The sequence below is a fragment of the Ranitomeya imitator genome, chromosome 2 (assembly GCF_032444005.1).
Source record: "Ranitomeya imitator isolate aRanImi1 chromosome 2, aRanImi1.pri, whole genome shotgun sequence".
NCBI lineage: Eukaryota > Metazoa > Chordata > Amphibia > Anura > Dendrobatidae > Ranitomeya > Ranitomeya imitator.
In genome coordinates, this window is record NC_091283.1 from 754139174 (window position 1) to 754165982 (window position 26809).

The following is a 26809-nucleotide window of genomic DNA, read 5'->3' on the forward strand; positions in this document are numbered from 1 at the left end:
CAGCGTCAATAGTAAAAAGATCTAATGTTAAAGGGAACCTGTCACCCCCAAAATCGATGGTGAGGTAAGCCCACCGCCATCAGGGGCTTATCTACAGCATTCTGTAATGCGGTAGATAAGCCCCCGATGTAACCTGAAAGAGGAGAAAAAGAGGTTAGATTATACTCACCCAGGGGGCGGTCCCGCTGCATTATAGAATGCTGTAGATAAGCCCCTGATGGCGGTGGGCTTACCTCACCATCGATTTTGGGGGTGACAGGTTCCCTTTAACATTAGATCTTTTTACTATTGACGCTGCATAGGCAGCATCAATAGTAAAAACTTGGTCACACAGGGTTAATAGCGGCGGTAACGGAGTGAGTAACCCGCGGCATAACGCGATCCGTTACCGCTGGCATTAACCCTGTGTGAGCGGTGACTGCAGGGGAGTAGGGAGGGTGCTGTAGATAAGCCCCTGATGACAGTGAGCTTACCTCATCATCGATTTTGGGGGTGACAGGTTCCCGTTAAAAATAATAAAAATAAAAAAATTATATACTCGCCTTTCGTGACGCTCCGGTGACTGCTCCACGCAAGCGGCAGGTTCCGATGCCAAGGATGGTATGCGACAAGGACCTCCCATGACGTCACGGTCATGTGACCACGACGTCATCACACCCTGACGTCATCACACCCTGAGACCGGAAGCTACTGCGTGCACCTCGCACAGGAGACAGAACTACAAGGGGCCCTCGGATCGGAAGGTGAGTATATGTTTATTTTTTAACCTGTGACATACGTGGCTGGGCAATATACTACGTGGGCTGGGCAATATACTACGTGGGCATGCATATTCTAGAATACCGGATGCGTTAGAATCGGGCCACCATCTAGTACTGAATAAAATGATACCTTGGGTGATTAAACCCATCTTGTGGTTGTTTCTTAATCTTTATTTTCAGTTTGTGTTAAGGAGATTCTTGTGCCCTCATGTATGTGGTGCTCTGATTATACAGGGTGGGTCATTTATATGGATACACCTAAATAACATGGGAATGGTGACAGTTTTCTCGAGTCGCCGGAAGATAAATTGCCATGCTACAGTCTGGAAAGTCACGCCGCATGTCAGTCTCCGTGGGTGAGCCGCGGGCAGACACATAGTGGAGATGGGATTTCTTGAAATCCCATCCACTATGCTGTAACATCTAGACGCTGTGGATGTATGCAGCACCCAACCCACAGCCTTTACTGACCGTGGAAACATATCTTAAGAAACAACCACAAGACGGATTTCATCATCCAAGGTATCATTTCATTTAGTATAACGGCGCCAACCTGACACACTGTGTAGGTTACTATGCACAATCCTGCTGACAGGTTCCTTTTAACATGTACTTTGTTAGTGGGGAAACACCTTTAAGGGCAACTTCACCCTAGGCATGGTTTCAGCTTTTTTTCTAAAGCAAAACCTCATCTCTTGGCAGAAAAGAAGCTGCAGGAAAAAAAAACAACCATGTTTTCCTTGTTTTTCTCGTGTTTTTTGTGCAGTTCTGGCATGCTAGATTTGTCTCATGCATGCCAATAAAGTTTAGTGTTGAAAAAGAAAAAAGTTCTATTCTATAGAATTAGGGGTTTGCACAAAAAAAAACTGCAGCAAAGCCTGATGGCTGCGTTTTGGGTGTGGTTCATTTAAAAAAAATGCTGAAAAAAGCGACATGCCCCATTGTGCAAAACAAAACAAAAAAAAACAAGCAAAGCACAAAATCCTGATCACACGGAAAAAAAATAAAATCTGCGTGCATGAGATTTCTGAAATCTCAAACTTTGCTGGTACTGTAAAACGCAGCTGAAAATTTGCATAAACGCATAAAAAAAAAAAGCTGCAAAAAACGCCTAATGTTAACTTAGCCCACCACCTTTTCACAGGATGGGTGATAGGTTTTAATTGTAGTACAGCCCCTTCCAGGAGGGCGAGGTGCTTACCTTGTGAACTAGCAGGTGGATGGACTTACATTAGCAGCTGAAGTAAAGGTACCGTCACACATAGCGACGCTGCAGCGATACCGACAACGATCCGGATCGCTGCAGCGTCGCTGTTTGGTCGCTGGAGAGCTGTCACACAGACAGCTCTCCAGCGACCAACGATCCCGAGGTCCCCGGTAACCAGGGTAAACATCGGGTAACTAAGCGCAGGGCCGCGCTTAGTAACCCGATGTTTACCCTGGTTACCATCCTAAAAAGTAAAAAAACAAACGCTACATACTTACCTACAGCCGTCTGTCCTCGGCGCTCTGCTTCTCTGGTCTGGCTGTGAGCGCCGGGCAGCCAGAAAGCAGAGCGGTGACGTCACCGCTCTGCATTCCGGCTGACCGACGCTCACAGCCAGAGCAGGAGGAGTGCAGAGCACAGCGCTGGAGGACAGACGGCTGTAGGTAAGTATGTAGTGTTTGTTTTTTTACTTTTAGGATGGTAACCAGGGTAAACATCGGGTTACTAAGCACGGCCCTGCGCTTAGTTACCCGATGTTTACCCTGGTTACCAGCGAAGACATCGCTGAATCGGTGTCACACACGCCGATTCAGCGATGTCTACGGGGAGTCCAGCGACGAAATAAAGTTCTGGACTTTCTTCCCCGACCAGCGATCTCCCAGCAGGGGCCTGATCGCTGCTGCCTGTCACACTGGACGATATCGCTAGCGAGGACGCTGCAACGTCACGGATCGCTAGCGATATCGTCTAGTGTGACAGTACCTTAACACTGCTGGTTTATCTAATAGATAGCATGTGCACCAAAGTCCTGACAGCTGATATAATGCGATACCGGAAAGGACAGGACAATCTAATTAAAGTCAAAATGCCTTTCTTTAAAATATCATAGTCTAATGAAAGCTTTCAGGCGCCACATTTACAATATGATCCTCCCTATAGTGGAGGGTGCACAGCCACATGAGGACACCAAACATCCAGTCAGGGCTCATGCGCATGACCACATAGATCTATAGAGATACATATAAAACTTGGTATCGGATAGCATACGACCCATGCTATTCAATGAGTCAGTGCAGATGACAGATTGTGAAAACAGTGTGAAAAAAGGAGCAACATGCTGCGATTTGACTCCGAAATCATGAGGCTAACCCACTCAAATCGATGGGTGTAACCCCTAGCCTAATTGTAAGTTCAGCAATCCACTCAGCTCAATGGTTTCATTAATTGAAATACTTAGCTACTTACCGGTAGCGGTGTTTTTCGGAGCCCATGACCGCACCACGAGAGAGGGGATCTGCCCTTCAGGGACAGGAAACCTACAGACCTAAAAAGGACAGCACCTCTCTCCCACATCACTTGGATTACAGAGCATGAGAGGAAATATAATATATATATTTTAGGGATTTCACTCAGGTGTGACGGCTGACACTCAGGAGGCACGATCCTTTAGAAGTTCACAGGGTTTATTGCTTCATAAACCACATGGCAAAAAATAACAGAAAACAAATAGCCTTTGGCTCAGGGAAGAAAAGCAAGTGTCCAGTTCTTCAGGCTCAGTCCTGGAGCCTTAACACACTCAGGAGGGTTTCACCTCCACACATATCTGCTGTGTAAAGCATTAGCCTGTCTTATATAGAGCTAACCACACCCAGGAACCCATCACATGATTAGACATGTGGTCTGGCATCACCACAGGTCCCGAAACACACACACACATATATATATACATGGTTATGTGAAATAAAGAAAACACTCTGGGCTACATCACAGCAACACGCCACCTATGTGACACATACCTCCCGTCGACTCCACACCCTTTAGCCATGCTGATAGAGATATATATTTTTTTTTTTTTTTTTTTTTTAACACACACTAGATATTATCTGCACACATGGCTAAACTGAAAACCCAGAACAGTGCACAACCATACATGAAAGGGAGGGATTGTAGGGGTGCCGTCATGGGCTCCGAAAAGCACCGCCACTGGTAAGTAGCTAAGTATATATTCGGTCTCCCATGACCGCACCAAGAGAGAATTACAGAGATGTAAAGCAGTCTAGGGATGGATTACTGCCTCAAGCACCCTTCTCCCAAGTGTGAGATCGTAGGAACCACCCAAAACTAGTCTATGATGTTTGAAGAATGTAGATGGAGAAGACCAAGTAGCCACCTTATATAGGTCTTCAACTGACACCTCCGATCTTTCTGCCCAGGAAGTCGCTATGGCGCGTATGGAGTGAGTCTTTAGGCATTTCGGAACAGCCACGCCACCTGCTGTATAGGCCAAAGAAATCACCTCCCTAATCCACCTAGCTAAGGTGCCTTTGGAGACTAAGCCCTTTCCCAACTCCCTGAAAGGCTATAAATAAAGAATTTTCTTTCTGCCATGGGTCGGGTACTGAAATATAATTAAGTAAACACCTTCTAACATCTAACGAGTGGAGCTTTTGTTCCTTTTGATTGGTAGGGTTAGAGCAGAAAGAAGAAGGCTATTTCCTGCAGTCTGAGGAAATTTTGAAGCCACCTTTGGGAGACATAGGGGATCTGGTTTCAAAACAACTCTTATCATCCCTAAATTGGGTATATAGGGGTTGTCTAGAAAGGGCGGTTTTGATAGAATTATAACTGGGGCTTTTTCTATAGGTTCAAATGGGGCTTCCATCAACGCTGATAGCACCAGATTTAGATCCCATGGAACTAACCTCTGCTTAAGGATGGGTCTGGATCTAGCTGCTGCCATGATGAAGTGGCTACCAAGTAATTACCTCCTAGATTACAATTGTACAGGGCTCCTAATGCTGATACCCGAACCCTGAGAGTACTTGTGGTTAAACCCATCTCTAAGCTTTTTTGCAGGAATTCCAACACTTGGTTAATTTTAACCTTTTCTTCAATCTCTGCCCCCGAGACTGCTAGGAACTTTTTCCAAATTCTGGCATATATTCTCATTGTGGAAGATTTTCTGTTTTAGCAAGGTACTAACCAGGCCCTGAGAAAACCCTCTCCCCCTTAGTAGTGCCCCTTCAAATTCCAAGCTGTCAGATGTAAATTGGACATTCGTGGTTGGAAAATCAGACCTTGGGAGAGGAGATCTGGAAGCTCCGGAAGTACCCATGGCCTGGAGACAGACATTTTCCTTAGCCAGGGAACCATGTTCTCCTGGGACAAAATGGAGCAATCAGGATTATTCGCGCTCGATCCTCCCATATCTTCCTTAACACTATAGCACTTAGGGCTATTGGGGGAAAGGAGTAGGCAAGATGAAGCCCCATGGGATTAGAAGAGCGTCCACCGCATATGAATTTTCTCTGGGGTTTAGAGAACAGAATTGACAAACCTTTCTGTTTCCCCTGTTGGCGTCCATTCCCCTTGTTTGAGCCTTTTGTGACTTAGGACATCTGCCTCGACGTTGTCCTTTCCTTTTATGTGTAGGGATGTGAGTGACAGCAGCTGAGCTTCGGCTATCTGGAAAATACGATCCGCCACCTCCATCAATGACTTGGACCGAGTTCCCCCCTAGTGGTTATGTAGTCTATAGTTACCTGATTGTCTGATAAAAGTTTGACATGACGACTCTGTAGGGATATAAGAAATCTATTTAAAGCTTGTTCTACCGCTAACAGCTCCTTTAGGTTAGACTACGCTTCCTGCCGAAAATGTGACCAAGCCCCTTGGACCCACATATCTCCCATATGTGCCCCCCCAGCCCCAGGGGCTAGCATCCATTGTGACCACCCGGGAGATCTGATTTATCCAGGGGACTCCTCTACACAGGTTTGATAACTGTAACCACCAAAGCAAAGACTGTATGGAAGAAGGGGGTCAAAGAAAATTCGCTCTCTAGACATCCTCCTAGTTGACGGGCATTATGCAAAACATTCCACTGCAGGGCTGTAGTGTGGTACTGGGCCCATAGAACCACCGGAATGCGGCGTGAGTGAGTCTAACAGTGACATTGCCCCTCTAAGGGACATCGAAGGATTATTCACTGTCCTGAGCACCTGCCGCCTAATACCGTCAACCTTCGTTCCCTGTAGTCAACATGCCTGAGCTCTAGAGTCTTGAACGAGACCCAGGAATTCCTGCATTATTAGGGGCTGCAAACGAGATTCCTTGAAGTTAGTAAGCCACCCTAATTCCTGTAGGATTGCCATTACTTTCTGTAGCTGAGAAGTGCAGTGTCTGTCTGAGTGGCCCACAATTAACAAGTCATCCAGATAAGGGATCACTAGTATGTTCTGTTCGTGAAGATGTGCCATGACTTCCGCCACTATCTTAGTAAATACCCAGGGAGCAACAGCGACCCAAAACAGAAGGGCTCTAAATTGAAAGATCACTTACCCGTGACATGCAATTGAGTAGTACCATAATCCATGGGGGGAGGGGGTCATCCTGAACTGTCAGTTCCTCTTTGCGACTTGGAGACTAGTCCGACCAAGTCTTCTGACTAGTTTTAAAGCTACCAGCGCGACTACTGCCACTAGATCGCCGCTGGAGAGCCTATTTATGGGGCTTTTGTAAGGGCTGCTGCTGCTGCTCTGGCATATCTGGCGATTCCATTCTGCCTGGAAGCCCTTTGGCAGCCATCACTGCATCCTTTAATAGCCGGACACCCCCTCCGATACCGCCCCTGGCTGGGGCCAGCAGGACAGCCAATGGCCTTCCCTGTGCCCTTTGCAAGCTGCACGCCCCCCCCCTGCTGCCATTTCAAGCTGTGTGCATCAACTCCCCCTTCCACCCTGGCCCACACACTGCGCCCAAGGCAGCCGCCATCTTTTTCTGGCGACCCCGTGATGTCATTTGGGCGCACCCGGCCGCGTAAGAGGGCGCCTGTCGCACACAGCTCATGCCCGACGCGTCACGCCAGCGTCGTTAGGCTCCACCCCCACACCAGCATTTAACAGGCCACAACCCGGGCCGCCGTTATAGCACCATAAGGCGCACACAGCCACCCAAAAATGCCACATGCGAACCAGGACCTCCGGGGCAATGCCACACCACCCCAGACATTGGCCGCAGCTATACTCCCCTGCATGGAGATGGACCATTCTGAAGCCAACTCCCCTTCCCGGAGGCTGCTTCTCCTGCTGCCGCCTACATCTGCAGTCCCCCTGCAGTGTGGTGCTTCCGGCATCCCAGACAGACAGAGGTAGGGGACCCCTGCTACCCGAGTCGGCCAGCTGGGCCCAGGTAATCTTCTATCTTACCTCTTCATAAGAGGTATGTCTGTAGAGGTTCTCCAGTCAGGGACAGGAAAACAACTGATGCGGTAGAGAGGTGCCGCCCTTTTTATGTCTGTAGGTTTCCTGTCCCTGAAGGGCGGATCCCCTCACTCATGGTGCTGTCATGGGACACCGAATAAATGATGCATCTTCACATGTTGTAACATATGCGTTACCAGCTTTTGCATGGGATTGCCAAACAAAAAGGCAATCCCCACTCATTGAGGCTGTCTACGGCCCAAAACATGCAACCGCAGGGACTGGAACATATCATCGAGCACGCCCTATATACTCGGATAACACATCAGAGCACATTCGCTCATCACTATATTCTACTGGTAACACAAAGTTACAGGTTTTATTGCTCAGATTGCTGGACTCCCTACCATTAGGTCAGAAGTACAAGTCTGAATCTGGCTACACACACGGTCTGCTGTTTTCTTCACATTTTCTCAAACCTACATGATACATCACCCAAGCTTCTCCCCGGGAAGGTATAGAACTGACCAAGCTGAAAGCCAACGTGTCCAAACCCTGTTTCTTACCCAATTTCAGAAAACAGTTTGAGCTGAAATGTCAAGTATATAGCTGGCTGTGGGATGGACAATAGTGAGCAAAATCATTCATTATGGCAGGTGTACAGATTGGTTATACACAGATGCCCGACTTCTGAGCCCATGAGACGCGCACTGACTGCCTTCACAACATCTGTATCTTCTTGCCTAGAATTCACATAGGATTTTGTTCATCCACCAGGAAAATATTTTCACCTTTACATGCATTCAGTTTATAGTCAAGGGATTAAGATTGATTTATGAGCATCTACCAAAGGAATGAGAATTTAGGAATTTGGAAAATATATAAGAGAACCTGTAAGGCCTTCTCCACCTTTGTGCAACTATACGGCTATAAGTTCACACAATGAGCTTTTGATGCCGATTACTTTTGCCGAGCAAAAAAACGCAGCGTTTCAGTTAAGTGGATGGGATTTATATAAATCTCAAGTCCTCTGTTTATATAAAAAAAAAAAAAAAAAAAAAAAAAAAAAAAACTCTGCGTAAACTGACCTGCGGTGTGTTTGAAATCCGGAACATGTCAGTTTCTCCTGTGAGCACACCAAGCTTTCTGTTTGGATTTTCCTTAGACTTGCAGTAGGTGCGGAAAATCTGCAGGTAAAGAAACGCACATGCACATTGTGTATATACACGTTTATAGTGCATTTCCATGGCAGAAACACATCAAAAACGCATGTAATCCGCACCCAAGTATGTCGAAGCCAAGTAACAGAGCATCAAAAACAATGCAGCTATATTTAATGCGTGACACCAACAAGAGACAAAAAAACTGCACTGTCAAAAACGCATTTAAAAAAAAAAAAAAAAAAAAAAAAAAAAGTTCCGCGCTGAAGAATCCTGATAAAGTCCTTTTCTGCTCCCAGGGACACGAGCAGAACGTGTACACAAATCCAATTGGGTCACAACAAAGGGAATAATCCCTGGGTTATACACCATCAGCATTGTGGATGGGCTGTACAATAGTTCTCCTCCTTCGTGGTCCACCCACGGGCAGGGGGCTTCTCTGCAAATGCACACCGCAGACTACCCGCTAACCATGCTGTTACCGCAAAGCAGGATGAGGGAGACATTTACAAATCACAGCCCATTAGACATCTGGGAGTCAGTGGAAGATGTGTGTGTGGGGGGTGGGTTTGGGGGATTTAGGAATAGCTAATATTTCTACACATGGCAAACATGCATTTCAGGACCATAGATCACTTGCCTCCAAGAGTCCTGGCTGGAAAGATTTCTAAGGCACAACAGACACTGACCATTACAAAATGTTCCTGGGTCTCCACTGCTCATGGTATGTTTAATCACAATTACACAAAATCCTTGAAAAACAGAGATACGGGGAAAAAGCAAACAAAACAGTCAAGGACTTGTAAGGTTCTCCCAGCTGTGTTACGCCCCTGTGCGCATTAGGCTAAAGTCACCCGCAGGTATCAACAGGCTCAGCTGACACGAGTATAGGAGCACCGGAAGAGGACAACTGGGAATATCCGATTCTGGACTGCTGATCGGGCTACCTTCACACATCAGGTTTTCAGTGTCAGGCTAAATCCGGCGAATGTTGGAAAAACTGGATCCAACGGAGATTGGGAAAAACTGATGCGACGGATCCGGCTAGCCCATCTAGATTGTTGGATAAAAAAAAAAAAAAAATTTGGAGATGGGGTCACATTTCCTTTTGATGAACTTGAGCCGAACATGGGAGCAGATAGTCTTTTCATTAACAAAAGAATAAAAAAAAAATCTTTCGACGCAGGTGTAGACCACTGTAGGTTTTGTTTCTTTGTTTCCAACAGGATATAAGGGTCTCATAAAGACATCCTCTGCATATGAACAACACAGGGGTCTTCTCTTTGGTCTGGTTCACCCTTTTAGGAGTGGGGAAAAAAAAAACCTAAAGTAAAAAAAAAGCTCCTAAAGAAAAAAGCTCCCATTCTTGCAGACCCAAGCCCTCCGTGTTATGTCTGACAGACATTTTCTTGCATAAACCAAGATTATACATGGACGTCTTTTATCCAATGGATCTTATATAATTTTAAAAGGGGCAAAGGGAAACAAGATTATGACATCAAATAGGCATTTAGGATGAAAATGATCTAATTTTGTGTGTAATACACTTTAGTTCCCTATCTTTTCCTCACTACACTAACCGACTTATACTTCCTCTTTGGTCAGGCTTCAACTGAGAATCCCAGTGTATGCCGATATACTCAGTGTCATCGCGGCAGAGGCTGCTGTCACTTGGGTGCAGCGCTGGGGTCTGCACGCTGCACACTTACAGTGCACTCTCCTGCTGGCTCCTTACTTCTGATCAGAACCGGTGAGAGCGCACCGTCACTGTACAATATGCACAGTGACAAGAATCTATTGAGCATCAATCAGAATGGACAGCCAACACATGTTCTGTAGACCAGGGACCAGCCCCTGATGTCACGGATGGCGCTCCGATTCAGGGAGGAGGCAGGGGCGCCCAGTGACCACAGCTTCTGCCCCTAATGTACTGGGATTCTCAAGCAAAGCATAAAAGAGGAAGCAGAGAAAAAAAAAAAAAAAAAAAAAAACAGTTACGATAGTGTGGTGAGGGAAGGATAGGGAGTTTTGAATTTAAGTTTATTAGAAGAGAGATTAGATTAGGACATCAAGCAGATAGGTATTTAGAATGAAAATCTGTGATTTAGACCACCCTTTAAAGTTATTTTATTGATATGTCACCTCCATAAAAGTGAAGACAGATTATTTATCTCAATAACATTACACACTACCTTTCCACCAGAGATTGCATCAGGCAAAACTAAAAGCACCTCAATGTTTACCAGCGTATTAAATATATACGATCTGACAACATTGGGAACTGCAGGCAGTAGCCAGGGCTTGGGTGCCCGCCAAGTAACAAACACATTACCAAGTTTTCCTTTGTGACCCATCAAAATATTTGCTTTGCTCTTAAGTACACTTCAGTATAAAACCGGTGTGCTGCACAAATACATCTGCCATTGGAGCGTGCAATGTATTCTAAACCCAACCAATAGTTTATGAAAGTCCTGCTAATGGCTCTAAATAGCCCTATTAAAAGGGAATCTGTCAGTAGGAGGAACCCACCTAAAAGGGCATTAGGTCATAGGATTGCAGATATCAATGCGTCACCTCATTTAGCTTCCTATGACTTACCTGCCCATATATACGGCTTCGGAGGGGTGATCCCACTGACAGATCCTCTAAGACATTTGCCCATAATGTAGTAGCTGCCCACAGTGCAGAACATCCAGGTGCAGGCTGTCCATTTCTACCAATATGAAGAAAATCCAGCTTTCAAAATAGAGAGCTGGATATTTTTGTTCACATCCGTGCACTACAGGAGATTAAAGGAATAAAGAGAATATGACTAAGTAATGAAGCATCCAAGCGATTGTCAATGATACGGGCATAACTGCAGTATGTGCAACTCACTAACCTCCTGTTTCATTTATAAAAGTGAGCGCCGTCCATTAGCTTGGATGCCACTACGCACACATGGCCAACTCTCTCCGGGGAACTTACCGTATCTGGCACCACAAGACAATCAGGACATGGCAGTAAACTGTGATGAAGAGAACTCAACATTAAACTGGACAAGACCAAGCATACCAGGAGCCGGGCAGTCAAAGTATCTGGAAATCAACGCCTAACTTTTCGTTTTACTTTCTTTTATTGTCATATACAGTACAGACAAAAAGTTTGGACACCTAATTTGAAGATTTTTCTGTACAATTTTCATAGTCATAAAAATACATTCACACTGAAGACATCAAAACTATGAATTAACACATGTAGAATTATATATTTAAAGTGTGAAACAACTAAAATTATGTCTTATATTCTAGGTTCTTCAAAGTAGCCACCTTTTGCTTTGATAACTGCTTTGCACACTTTTTGGCATTCTCTTGATGAGCTTCAAGAGGTAGTCACCGGGAATGGTCTTCCAACAATCTTGAAGGAGTTCCCAGAGATGCTTAGCACTTGTTGGCCCTTTTGCCTTCACTCTGCGGTCCAGCTCACCCCAAACCATCTTGATTAGGTTCAGGTCTGGTGACTGTGGAGGCCAGGTCATCTGGCGTAGCACCCCATCACTCTCCTTCTTGGTCAAATAACCCTCACACAGTCTGGAGGTGTGTTTGGGGTCATTGTCCTGTTGAAAAATAAATGATGGTCCAACTAAATGCTGCAAGATGCTGTGGTAGCCATGCTGGTTCAGTATGCCTTCAATTTTGAATAAATCCCCAACAGTGTCACCAGCAAAGCACCCCCACACCATCACACCTCCTCCTCCATGCTTCATGGTGGGAACCAGGCATGTAGAGTCCGTTATCTTTTTCTGCGTCACACAAAGACACGCTGGTTGGAACCAAAGATCTCAAATTTGGACTCATCAGACCAAAGCACAGATTTCCACTGGTCTAATGTCCATTCCTTGTATTCTTTAGCCCAAACAAGTCTCTTCTGCTTGTTGCCTGTCCTCAGCAGTGGTTTCCTAGCAGCTATTTTACCATGAAGGCCTGCTGCACAAAGTCTCCTCTTAACAGTTGTTGTAGAGATGTGTCTGCTGCTAGAACTCTGTGTGGCATTGACCTGGTCTCTAATCTGAGCTGCTGCTAACCTGCGATTTCTGAGGTTGGTGACTCGGATAAACTTATCCTTAGAAGCAGAGGTGACTCTTGGTCTTCCTTTCCTGGGGCGGTCCTCATGTGAGCCAGTTTCTTTGTAGCGCTTGATGGTTTTTGCCACTGCACTTGGGAACACTTTCAAAGTTTTCCCAATTTTTCAGACTGACTGACCTTAATTTTTTAAAGTAATGACGGCCACTTGTTTTTCTTTACTTAGCATTTGTATTATGGCAAGAAAAAAAAGCAGCTAACAGTCTATTCAGTAGGACTATCAGCTGTGTATCCACCAGACTTCTGCACAACACAACTGATGGTCCCAACCCCATTTTTAAGGCAAGAAATCCCACTTATTAAACCTGACAGGGAACACCTGTGAAGTGAAAACCATTCCCGGTGACTACCTCTTGAAGCTCATCAAGAGAATGCCAAGAGTGTGCAAAGCAGTCATCAAATCAAAAGGTGGCTACTTTGAAGAACCTAGAATATAAGACAATTTCAGTTGTTTCACACTTTTTTTGTCAAGTATATAATTCCACGTGTTAATTCATAGTTTTGATGCCTTCAGTGTGAATATACAATTTTCATAGTCACGAAAATACGGAAAAAATCTTTAAATGAGGTGTCCAAACTTTTGGTCTGTATTGTACATACGGTATATGTTTGTGACCCAAAATTAACATGTGACAATACACACTGGATATTATGGAGATTTTCTTTTAGATGTCTTGATCATATTGTAATGCACGGAGGCACCATATGGCGGAATATCCAGCATTCATCCCCCTCCCAAAATCCAATGTTTTTTTTTTTTTTTTTTAATATAGCGCTAACATATTCCGCACCTCTTTACATTTTGCACACATTATCATCACTGTCCCCAATGGGGCTCACAATCTAAATTCCTTATCAGTATGTCTTTGGAATGTGGGAGGAAACCGGAGTACCCGGAGGAAACCCACGCAAACACGGAGAGAACATACAAACTCTTTGCAGATGTTGTCCTTGGTGGGGTTTGAACCCAGGACTCCAGCGCTGCAAGGCTGCTGTGCTAACCACTACGCCACCGTGCCGCCCCAATGTACGGTACTTTGCATTCACCCACTGGGGACAAACCTGGATAAGTGTCCCTTGCTATTATGTAACACAAGCATATTCATTAAAAATGGAGGGAACAAAAATCTGGGCACCAAGTGTCCCATAGGTTAGGAAGCATCTGTTGAGCGGGAACAGCTGAAAACGATGAACACAAATAACCGTGCCGCACAGTTTGGTAATTTATCACACTGCAGCAATTTGGACATTCTAAAAACACACAGTAATTCTAAGAATTTAGGGCATGAATTACCAGAATGTGGTATGCGGGAGTGAAAAACTGGCTTCCTGCCACAGTTCGGGTACGTGCACATGGCATCTTATATACGCCAGAGTACCACCAAGATTTTCAAGGCAAGTAAGTTCCGGAAAATGCTGTATTTTCCTGCCGTGTATTTTGTGATGCAACTCGCAGCGTCTTCTTTCTGCATTCTCAATGTAAAATAGTGACCGCTTTGTTTAAGGGGAATCTGCCATTTCTTTTTGCCCCTTCATGGCTTTTGCAGTCTGACATAGTAAAAAGAAGTGAAAAAGACTATAGACATTTGCAGCAGGTGATGTTTCTGTGCATTGTCTATTTGTAGCATTTTTTTTATGATTTTCCAAGCAGAAAGCACTCAAAAAAGTGGTGTGCACATACCCTCAAAGTATATGGAGACTGAGGTTTTGGAGGGGAAACTACAGAAATTCCATTGCTTGGACTCCTCAAGGCCAATAATCATCACATTGCTCTTGATGAGGGGTGAGGTGGAGCTTGAGGCGCGTGCCTCACCATAAATCTTAGTGGAGTTAGATCTGGGGCGTAGTGACCGTCAACATTTCATAAATTTGAGGAAAAGGAGGTCCTCATTCAGCTCTAGCTTCACCTACTTTGTTGGAACCAGGTAAAAACGGCATGAAAGTGGGGCCCGTACCACAAACCACAGGTTGTAGAGGGGAGGGCCTCATGACCAGGATGTATGTTAGGCCCTAATAGGGGTTAAGCAGAAGTAAACTAAAATGGAGTTTTAGGATTTGGGGGGGGGGGGGATGTTATGATCTAAAATGGAGGAATAAGGGAAGGTAGGAAGGGTTTCAGTCCAAAGTATGGTGGGAGTTAGTAAAATGGGGTGTGAATGGGGCCATTTGATTGGTTAAGGGGACCAGGTATATAAGGGGGGATTGGAATGGGCAGGGACAGTGTTAGTATATCTGAGTCCCACCCACCTGCCCTAGGAAGCGGATAGGAGGTAGTTATGGTTTTATTTAGGGTGACTTATGAGCTCTGGGGGGGGTTGCTCGGTTGATTGTATGTCATGGCAGTTGGGGCGGGAACGGGTCTGTGGCGAGCCAAGTGATGGTAGCGGAAGGGGAGGGAAGTAGGGGGCCCGTTTGGTGGGGCAGTTACCTACTCATCCCCTCTTTTGCTTCATTTGGTGGTCAGAGTATAATTTAAATAAAAGGGGTCCCTACAGGGCTGAGGTCTCAGAGTTGGTGTGGTGCGGCTGATGGCACAATAAAGCTGGTGCATGGCTTCAATAGGCCCTGTTCCTTATTTGTCAATGTTCTGTTCATTTTTGTAATGTAAATGTTAATACAGGGCCTATTTATACAAAAGGTTCAGAATGTGTCTATGGTTATTGTAGGTGTAGGCGGTTACAGAAGATGGTTGTTGAAAGGGGGCAGAGTCAAACATTCCTAGGTCACATCAAAAGTTGAAAAGTTTTAGGGCAGCCTTGAGTGGAGCCAAAATGTTTTGACTTCAACTATTTTGGTTTAAAGGGAACCTGTCACCCTGTTTTTTCAAGATGATATAAAAATAGCGCTAAATAGGGGCAGAGCTGTGCTTTAAATTAGTGTATTTTTGGAGCCTTTATTCCCCACCTATGCTGTCGAAATACCTTTGTAAAGTCACAGTTTTGGGCTGTCACTCACGCTGGTCTGGTCATGGTATTCCACGGTTTATCGGTGGGCGCTGCCATCTTTGTGAGGCTGCGCGTGCGCAGATGGTACTTCTCGGCTTCCCGGGGCTTCAAGAAAATGGCCGCGGGATGCCGCGCGTGCGCAGATGGAGATCGCCATTTTCCTGAAGCCGAGTTCGCATCTCGGCTTCAGGAAAATGGCCACCGCGATCTCCATCTGCGCACGCGCGGCATCCCGCGGCCATTTTCCTGAAGCCCCGGGAAGCCGAGAAGTACCATCTGCGCACGCGCGGCCTCAAAGATGGCTGCGCCCACTAATAAACCGCAGATCGCGCTCTTTTCCTTCACCTGTGCACTGGATTCGCCTGTTGGTCATGCGCACACCACTACGCCACCAACGGAGATCTGGGGGAGAAACAGCGCTGTCACTACGCCCATATGACCAGACCAGCGTGAGTGACAGCCCAAAACGGCGACTTTACAAAAGGTATTTCAGCAGCATAGGTGGGGAATAAAGGCTCCAAAAATACACTAATGTAAAGCCCAGCTCTGCCCCTATCTAGCGCTATTTTTATATCATCTTGAAAAAACGGGGTGACAGGTTCCCTTTAAAAAGCTTTTAATAAAAACCTTTATTGAATCAGGCCACAAGTTTTTGAGGAGGGTATCGAAAGTTTATGCTGAAAAAAAACTGTGTGCGCACAATGTCGGGCATCTAAAATACCAGCACCAAACTAGTCAATGCAAGCAGATACATTAATGGGTTTCTTTAAAGATATGCCAATGTCTGAATCTTGGAAAGTGCCATGTAATAAAATTGAACAATATTATCATCAACTTAGATATCTGTGGAAGGTGCAAGTGCTGCAAAGTCATTAGCGACACTAAAGGTACCGTTACACTAAATCAGGGGTCCCCAACTCCAGTCCTCAAGGCCCACCAACATGTCATGTTTTCAGGATTTCCTTAGTCTTGCCCAGGTAATAATTGCATCACCTGTGCAATGCAAAGGAAATCCTGAAAACATGACCTGTTGGTGGGCCTTGAGGACTGGAGTTGGGGACCCCTGCACTAAATGACTTACCAACGATCACGACCAGCGATACGACCTGGCCGTGATCGTTGTTAAGTCGTCGTGTGGTCGCTGGAGAGCTGTCACACAGACAGCTCTCTCCAGCGACCAACGATCAGGGGAAAGACTCCGGCATCGTTGAAACTGTCTTCAATGATGCCGAAGTCCCCCTGCAGCACCCGGGCAACCAGGGTAAACATCGGGTTACTATGTGCAGGGCCGCGCTTAGTAACCCGATATTTACCCTGGTTACCATTGTAAAAGTAAAAAAAAAAAAACACTACATACTCACATTCCGATGTCTGTCACGTCCCCCGCCGTCAGCTTCCCGCACTGACTGTCAGCGCCGGCCGTAAAGCAGAGCACAGCGGTGACGTCACCGCTGTGCTCTGGCTCTGCTTTACGGCCGGAGCTGACAGTACGGTAAGCTGACAGCGGGGGACGTGACAGACATCGGAATGTGTGTGTTTTTTTTTTTTTTAACTTTTACAATGGTAACCAGGGTAAATATTGGGTTACTAAGCGCGGCCCTGCGCTTAGTAACCCGATATTTACCCTGGTTACAAGTGAACACATCGCTGGATCGGCGTCACACACGCCGATCCAGCGATGACAGCGGGTGATCAGCGACCAAAAAAAGGTCCTGATCATTCCCCAACAACCAACGATCTCCCACCAGGGGCCTGATCGTTGGTCGCTGTCACACATAACGAGATCGTTAGCGGGATCATTGCTACGTCCCAAAAAGCGTGACGTTGCAACGATATCGTTATGTGTGAAGGTACCTTAACGCAACATCGCTGGAATGTCGCCACTGCTGCAGGAGGGGAGTATGTTTTTACTATGGAACTACAGCATCTTAGAAGGGGGTTGGAAAAGTAGTGGACAACCCTTTTTATAACATATGCTTTCTACCATAAAATCTGAACACAAATCCGCTTTAGAAGGATTAAATGTCATGGAAAAGTAAGAACATTTAGGTATATGAACATACACAACCTCTAGGGATATCAGCTATGAATTAATCCTCTAGTTAAAAATCGTAATCAAGACAGTCCCAACAAGTGACAAACGAAAGTGACTAATATCCGTCTTGTCACCACCGAGGTGCTAAAGTTTTGCAACACAAGGGGAAATCATACGGTACACTCCAGATGACAAGCAATAACAGCAAACTGAAAAGGCCTCTATTTCAGGCTCCAATACTAAAGTACCGTAATATGGGGATGCTGCTTTCTCTATACCAGAGGTATCAAACTGCATTCCTCGAGGGCCGCAAACAGGTCATGTTTTCAGGATTTCCTTGTATTGCACAGGTGATAATTTAATCACCTACACACAATGATTCCAGCACCTTGTGCGATACAAGGAAATCCTGAAAACATGACCTGTTTGCGGCCCTCGAGGAATGCAGTTTGACACCTCTGCTCTATACAACGCGAGTACTTCCAACATATTTACAAGAAATGTATGCATAGCCTAAAGTATATTCCAAAAAGTGTCCACTTGGCACAACTTGATTTTTCACTACATGAAATAGGGCATCAGAAAAACAGTAGTCTGTGCGATTAAGGAATATGGGCATTATGGCAAGCCACGGATTTAAAAAAAAAAAAAAAAAAAAAAAACACAGAATATCACATTGCTGATGACACAGCCTACTATATGGGAAACACATGCAAGGGCACGGTTTGGGGAATCCTCCTGCTTATATGCCCATCGTCTCAATGAATCAAGAAGGGCACAAGGGTTTTAATTCCAGCCAGCAGAGGACAGCTGATGGGTGAACAGGGATCCAATGGTGACACCCATATCTTTTTAGTAAGAATGAGGCGGGAGCTACATGTGACGCACAACGGAGTGTCTCTGAAAATGGTAGCGCTCTTATTCTGCTGTAAATAAAACAGCCAAACCGCAGATAAGCTGCACAAGTGGCGTGACTTGCATTGAAGTCTATGGCAAAAGAGTTGCGTGCGAATCGCGACCAACGACAGAAAATCCAACACATTTGCAATGATGTTATAGCACGACTCCATAGGAAATCATCACGTTCAGTGTTGCAAGATGCATCACCTTGTACCCTTTGCTTAACTGTACGCAGGGCTGTGGAGTCCGTGTCCATTTTGGTGGTGTCAGAATCGGTATAAAATGGACAGACTCCTAAAATATATAAAACATTGGGTACAGCAGTACAATACAGGATGTGCTGAATACATTTTAAACTTGGGAAAGTGATGAAATGTCCTATAAATGTCGGTTCTGTTCCTGATCTAAGGATTTCGGCTTTTAGTGGAGATGAATCTGTGCAGCACTTTATGCACATGCTCAGTAGTGACCAGTGCTGTGGAGTAGGGAGTCAGCGAAGTTGAGGGGTCGGAGGTTTGGCTTACTGACCCCATAGCAATGACTATGTACCTAACCTTTCCCTTCTGGCCAACCGAGACATGTATGTCACACAATACAGGAATACTGTCACCTTATAGGTTTAGATTTTGGAGCAGCATTTGCTTGCTTTTCTTCAACAGGACATAAAAATTATGTTTTAAAAAGGGATCTTGTCAGGTCCCCCGTGACCCCAGAACCACCAGCGTTTGTGTCTGCATAAATAAATGCCCTAACAGTCCTTGTATTACATTACACACAAACAGATCTTTAGAAGAAGCCTTTCTAAAGTCTATTTAGGATAGGTTTACGAGTCGTCTTCAGAGCGAAGACTTCAGAGAGGCAATCTGCACATGATCGGAAGTCAGGAAACGTACACCCGGCTACAGAGGATCAATGCAGTGAAGGAGAGAAGCCACGAGCATGCGCGAGGTGTGTATAGTACTGGCAATGACACTGGCTCCTGTAAGTAAGAACATCTAAGTGGGCCCACTGGCCTGGGGACACTAACGCCCCACTGATTAGTCAAAGCCCTCATTTACATATCATAAATGGGCTTTAGAAACACTCCTAAAATATCTGTTTATGTGTAACTAGATGGTGGCCCGATTCTAACGCATCGGGTATTCTAGAATATGCATGTCCACATAGTATATTGTACAGCCCACGTATTGCACAGTCCACGTAGTATACAGCACAGAGCCACGTAGTATATTGGCCAGTCACGTAGTATATTGCCCAGCCCTCGTAGTATACAGCACAGACACATAGTATATTGCCCAGCCACGTAGTATACAGAACAGAGCCACGTAGTATACAGAACAGAGCCACGTAGTATACAGAACAGAGCCACGTAGTATACAGAACAGAGCCACGTAGTATACTGCCCAGTCACGTAGTATATTGCCCAGCCACGTAGTATATTGCACAGCCATGTATGTAACAGGTTAAAAAAAAGTTAAAATAAAAAAACTAGACTCACCTTCCGAGGACCCCTTGTAGTCCTGTCGCCTGTGTGCGGTGCACGCGGCAGCTTCCGGTCCCAGGGTAGGATGAGCGCAGGACCTGTGATGACGTCGCGGTCACATGACTGACGTCATGGCAGGTCCTTATCGCATAGCATAGGATCCTTAGCACTGGAACCTGCCACTTGCACTGCCGAGGACAGGACGCCACGTCGGAGGGCGAGAATAACCTTTTATTATTATTATTATTTTTAACATTAGATCGTTTTACTATTGATGCTGCATAGGCAGAGGCCCGATACCGCGAGGCACAGGAGGGGGGGGGCAGCTTTTATCTACCAATGATGTTACCCGTTCACTAATACTTCTTATAAGGCCACATTCAAACGTTCAGTATTTGGTCAGTATTTTGTATTAGTATTTGGAAGCCAAAACAAAGAGTGGGTGATAAATGCAGAAGTGGTGGCGGGTTTCTATTACACTTTTCCTCTGATTGTAATACTCCTGATTTTGGCTTAGAAATACAGATGTACAATACTGCACGTGTGAACTTGGCCTAAACATCAGCATGTTGCAAAATTAAAAATCGATCCCTGGGCTGAAGCTGCACAAGTGTGTGTCTTGGTGACATGAGAGCTAGATCCACAGCTTGAAGCATTCCTAGAGTGTAGAGAGGACGCCAATGACCCTGTGAGCCGGGGAGGAGGGGGATTCGCTGTGGAGGCCAAGAAAGTCCTGACTTGTACTATTACTGCCATGTCTTCTAAGAAAACAGGGCCGAGCCCTGGGCTCAGATGACACGTGACATGGGAACAAGCTGCCTTATGTTTCCTATGCAGCAGAGGGCTGTTTATTAGAGAAGTTCTGCAGTCATGCCACCTCTAGCCGCCTCCCCTCACTTTCCCTGCACTATTGTGCAACAGTCATAGGGCTAGCCTGGCTCTCCCAACCTTGTTTACAATTTCAAGTGCTCTGGAGGGCTGGCCAGAGGCTGGCGAGAGGCTGCCAGTCTGTGCACACGTGCACCGCAGGGCAATGTTACTGCCCATCATTGGTTGGAAATATAAATAACCGAGACACTTTGTATCAATGCACAATTACACAGGACACATTGTAACATCTGACACTTCACCGCCGCCAGGCATGCTGAACGCAGAGCGTGGGCAGGCAGGAAACACAGGTAGCAATAAAGCTTTGTTTATTTTGAATCACCGCATACAAAATGGTTACATTGTTGACAGCTGTAGGTGATTGCTTTTATATGTGGATGTAAATCAGAACACTGAGGCCCCAGCTGCACGATCAGTATTTGGTCAGTATTTTACATCAGTATTTGTAAGTCAAAGCCAGGAGCAATCAGAGGAAAATAGAAACAGGTCACCACTTCTGGTTTTGGCTTACAAATACTGAAGGTGTGAATGTTGCCATGGGCCCTGGCTACACTCCCATGTTCTTATGATGACGTCCTCTTCTGGTCTTCACGCTGCGGCTCCGGCGCAGGCGTACTTTGTCTGCCCTGTTGAGGGCAGGAAAGGTCAGAGAGGCCGGGCACCTGAGCACTGTAGTACTTTGCTCTTCCCTCAACAGGGCAAACAAAGTACGCCTGCCGCAGCGTGAAGACCAGAAGAGGATGTTATCTGATGAAGATGGGAGGCCCTGGACCGGCCCGTGATACCCGTCAGACCAGAACCGGACCGGGACCGCCCCCCAGGTGAGTATAATCTAACCTTTTTCTCATCTTTCAGGATACATTGGGGGCTTATCTACAGAATGCTGTAGATAAGCCCCTGATGCCGGTGGGCTTAGCTCACCTTCGATTTTGGGGGTGACAGGTTCCCTTTAATAGCAGGCGGCATGTGAGTCCCACATTACACGTACAGCAGCTTCGCACAGTGTCCTCTGGACTGCAGCCGTCACCCAGCAATAGGCGGCCAGAAGTGGAGTAACCTGGCTGACACCGGTGGTGATCACACAGAGCCCTGCACAAAGCTCTAAAAGGGGAATTGTCAGATTCGCTAAGGCCACAGAGGAAACCATTACAGTAATGGCAGATCTGGGGATTTACAGAAAAACCATGGAAACAGGCAAGTCGTACCTACTTGTAGACCTTAGGTGGCCGATTTGTACCCTTGCCACTAAAATACCAGCAGGTTTGGCTTTTTTTTTTTTTTGCTACCGCCGCTACAATATGGCCACACTGCAACTATTACATACAATGTGCCGATATAACCAAAAGTCGTCTTGTACCATAGGGAACCCATATTTATTTTTCAGCACCCTCCGGCAGCACTCCATTAATGACAGTCATGCAGCTGCTGACGACAACTGCCATCCATCATGGTGACTTCACCAAGGACAACATGTGGTAACAAAGCAGCATGGCAGAGGTGCACACAAAGGACTCTGGAGAGGTAGGCAGACCTGAAAGGGTTTTCTGGACATCTATATTAATGACGTATCATTAGGATGGATGGGTCATGAATATCAGACTGGCAGGGGTCTGCTGGGCAACCAGATGTGAGATGTGGGTGTTCAGTGTGTAGTGGCTCCTGCCGAGTACTGCGGGCACACTCCTGGCCTCCAGAATGGGAACAGTGGACAGGACTCCGTGCCAGCAGTGAAACGCCGCTCAGGTTACATGTGGCCACCGCTGGAGCCATTATCAGCCTATTGTAGGGGTGCCAAGTGATACTGGTAAGTCACCAATATCATATGCCGGGGGAACCCCTGTAAGGCGGCCATGCACCTTACTGAGACTGATGAAGGGACATTCTGCCAACACTCACTTCTCCTGGACCCTACAAGGCCGGGCTGGACCTTAACTATTCCACTGCCAGTCAACTCACCAAAGTAGCCAGTGTTAGCTCTTATTTTATGCCTGATGCTCCCAAGTATCCGCTTACAGCAGCCTACACGCCCCCGGAAAATCCTGCCAGCAAAGCCCATTATAAAGACCATAAACACTTAATAAAAAGGCCCATATCTCTGGGAGACGTTCTGTGGATTACAAAAAAAAAAAACAATACTCAGGGAAGCATGGGAGACAAAAAGAGCAAAAACTGCCCCCCTTTGAACTGCTGACAGGTTCCCTTTAACCCAACCGATGCTCATATACCAAGGTAGGGATCCCCTCTGGGGGACCCCGGAGACAGCACATTACATCGATTTTCCTTTGCCCATGGTAGTGTTTCACTTAACCATGGATAGCGCTGCAAGGAATGACAGATTACAGCAGCAGGAACACTGTAGTTAACTCATCACCGGGGGACCCTTATAAAAACAAGCAGACAGCCCCTCTACAGGTTTAGGTTCAAAGGACAGTCCTTTAAAACCTAGAAAATCCCTTTACGGGTTATGATTAGTGATGAGCGAATATACTCGTTACTTGAGATTTCTTGAGCACGCTCAGTGTAATCCGAGTATTTTTAGTGCTCAGAAATTTAGTTTTTCTTGCCGCAGCTGAATGATTTACATCTGTTAGCCAGCATAAGTACATGTGGGGGTTGCCTGGTAGCTAGGGAATCCCCACATGTACTTATGCTGGCTATCAGATGTAAATCATTCAGCGACGGCAAGAAAAACAATCTCCGAGCACTAAAAAATACTATGAGGACCCCAGAGCATATTTGCTCATCACTTGTTATGATCACATGATTGTCTTGCAGCCATTTTTCCAGCAGATGACCCTTCAGGACACTCGGCTGATGTAATCCTGAACTTTTGCTGTTAGTGATTCTTCAACATTTATCGACCATTTTTCCCCAAGTATTTTTTTTCTCAACTCCCTTCAACAACAAAAAATACCCATGCGGTTTTTGAAGAAAACTTGCTGACCAAACAAGAAGTGGCAGCCGCCCCGGCATCTTATTGACTGTAAAGCACACAGCTCCCTCAGATCACCTGAGGAACGGCCCGCTCACTTAGTTTTACCGCCTGGCACCTTTGGAAAATTGAAGTGGTTTAAAAAAAAACTGAAAGTTTTTCAGTTGATCCGCCCAACCGCGCCCGAGAAAGTCATGTGAATACAACCCGAGGAGCGAGGCAGGACGGATTACACCAAAGATGAAGGCCCAGGGCGATGGCAAGTGCACGATATGGCGGGCACCCCACTGAGGGACATGCGCAACTCTCCTAATTATTCCACTAATCAGGTTACTCTAAGGAAATAAAGTAACGGCCACTTGTACTGGGAGTCATGGTAGTCACTGGTGGCCATCTTTCCTTGTAGTGACCGCGTACAGCTTTACACCATCATAGACAGTCTAAAGAGGAGACAGAGCTGGGCACGTGCACAGGGGAACAGCCGGCAGAGCAGGGAGTCCTCCAGCACATGTGCACACGGCAGAGGTGAGCCCTCCAGCACATGTGCACAGGGGAACAGCCGGCAGAGCAGGGAGTCCTCCAGCACATGTGCACACGGCAGAGGTGAGCCCTCCAGCACATGTGCACAGGGGAACAGCCGGCAGAGCAGGGAGTCCTCCAGCACATGTGCACAGGGGAGCAGCCGGCAGAGCAGGGAGTCCTCCAGCACATGTGCACACGGCAGAGGTGAGCCCTCCAGCACTGACCCCACAGCACACAGCGTGCGGAGCAGGCGAGTCTTGCAGCATATGTGCGTGCACAGGGTATAGCAGGCGAGCCCTCCAGCACCGACCCCTCGGCCCATGTGCACAAGCCGAGCCCTCCAGCACCGACCCCTCGGCCCATGTGCACAAGCCGAGCCCTCCAGCACCGACCCCTCGGCCCATGTGCACAAGCCGAGCCCTCCAGCACCGACCCCTCGGCCCATGTGCACAAGCCGAGCCCTCCAGCACCGACCCCTCGGCCCATGTGCACAAGCCGAGCCCTCCAGCACCGACCCCTCGGCCCATGTGCACAAGCCGAGCCCTCCAGCACCGACCCCTCGGCCCATGTGCACAAGCCGAGCCCTCCAGCACCGACCCCTCGGCCCATGTGCACAAGCCGAGCCCTCCAGCACCGACCCCTCGGCCCATGTGCACAAGCCGAGCCCTCCAGCACCGACCCCTCGGCCCATGTGCACAAGCCGAGCCCTCCAGCACCGACCCCTCGGCCCATGTGCACAAGCCGAGCCCTCCAGCACCGACCCCTCGGCCCATGTGCACAAGCCGAGCCCTCCAGCACCGACCCCTCGGCCCATGTGCACAAGCCGAGCCCTCCAGCACCGACCCCTCGGCCCATGTGCACAAGCCGAGCCCTCCAGCACCGACCCCTCGGCCCATGTGCACAAGCCGAGCCCTCCAGCACCGACCCCTCGGCCCATGTGCACAAGCCGAGCCCTCCAGCACCGACCCCTCGGCCCATGTGCACAAGCCGAGCCCTCCAGCACCGACCCCTCGGCCCATGTGCACAAGCCGAGCCCTCCAGCACCGACCCCTCGGCCCATGTGCACAAGCCGAGCCCTCCAGCACCGACCCCTCGGCCCATGTGCACAAGCCGAGCCCTCCAGCACCGACCCCTCGGCCCATGTGCACAAGCCGAGCCCTCCAGCACCGACCCCTCGGCCCATGTGCACAAGCCGAGCCCTCCAGCACCGACCCCTCGGCCCATGTGCACAAGCCGAGCCCTCCAGCACCGACCCCTCGGCCCATGTGCACAAGCCGAGCCCTCCAGCACCGACCCCTCGGCCCATGTGCACAAGCCGAGCCCTCCAGCACCGACCCCTCGGCCCATGTGCACAAGCTGAGCCCTCCAGCACTCTCCCCCGTCACCTGCGCACAGGCAACAGCAGGATTTAAAGTGACAGCAGCCGCTCTGGGCCCTGGCACCCCCCTGCTCTGCTGTGTGGGGCACCGCCGGCCGCACCACGTGCTCTGCAGACCTGCAGCTTCCATTACACGGAGGGCACGGAGCACGTCCTCCCCGCCCAGCATGACATGTGCACGGCTGCAGAGAGAGGCTCCGAGGCCTGCAGGCCGCCGCTTACCTCCAGGGGTGGTGGAGAAGAGGGTGCCCCCGGGGGTGGTGCAGTAGTCATGAGGTAGCTGAGAGGAGTCGCTGATGGGGATGGTCCTGGTGGGGATGGCCCGGCTCTGGCTGTGCTGGTGTCCGGCTGACATGGTTCTGGCCTGGCGTTATGCGAGTGTGGTGGTGAGGGACAGAGAGCGGCGGGCGGGGAGGAGCCGAGGTAGAGGGCGCTCGGGGCGGGCGGATTGGCTGCAGCTCCTCTGTTATTTCCCTTCCTTCTCCTCCGCCCTTCAGCCTCGGTCCCTGCGCCAGGAAATGAAGTCAGGACGCTTAACCCTTCACGGCGTGCAGGCTGATGCAACAGGCGAAGGGGCCCGGTGCAGGGCTAAGATGGGGAGAGGGGTCCGGCCTGGTGCGGACGATAATGTGGGGAGGGGCCCAGTGCAGGGGCTATAATGGGGAGAGGGATCCTTCCCGGTGAAGGGCTATAATGTGGGGAGGGGCCCAGTGCAGGGGCTATAATGGGGAGAGGGATCCTTCCCGGTGAATGGCCTGGTGCAGGGTTATAATGTGGCAAGGGGCCTGGTGTGGGGCTGTAGTGGGGAGAAGGGTCCTGTGCGGGGAGGAGCCCGGTGCGGGGCTATAATGGGGAGAGGGGTCCTTCCCGGTGAAGGGCTATAATGTGGCGAGGGGCCCGGTGTGGGGCTGTAGTGGGGAGAAGGGTCCTGCCCGGTGAAGGGCTATAATGTGGGGAGTGGCCCGGTGCGGGGCTATAATGGGGAGAGGGGTCCTGCCCAGTGCGGGGCTATAATGTGGCGAGGGGCCCAGTGCGGGGGCTATAATAGGGAGAGGGGTCCTGCCCAGTGCGGGGCTATAATGTGGCAAGGGGCCCGGTGCGGGGCTATAATGGGGAGAGGGGTCCTGCCCAGTGCGGGGCTATAATGTGGCGAGGGGCCCGGTGCGGGGGCTATAATAGGGAGAGGGGTCCTGCCCAGTGCGGGGCTATAATGTGGCGAGGGGCCCGGTGCGGGGGCTATAATGGGGAGAGGGGTCCTTCCCGGTGAAGGGCTATA

At 48.1% G+C, this 26809-nt stretch overlaps 1 protein-coding gene across 1 annotated transcript in view; it reads right to left on the reverse strand.

Moving 5' to 3' along the window:
• The window catches only part of EIF4EBP2 (eukaryotic translation initiation factor 4E binding protein 2), a 41190-nt gene extending 14841 nt beyond the window's left edge, over positions 1-26349 (reverse strand). The window contains exon 1 of the mRNA XM_069753307.1: positions 25756-26349. Coding sequence (XP_069609408.1) covers positions 25756-25888 — 133 coding nt within the window. The 5' untranslated portion in view covers positions 25889-26349. The remainder of the gene's footprint in view (positions 1-25755) is intronic.
• Between the last annotated feature and the right edge of the window lie 460 nt (positions 26350-26809).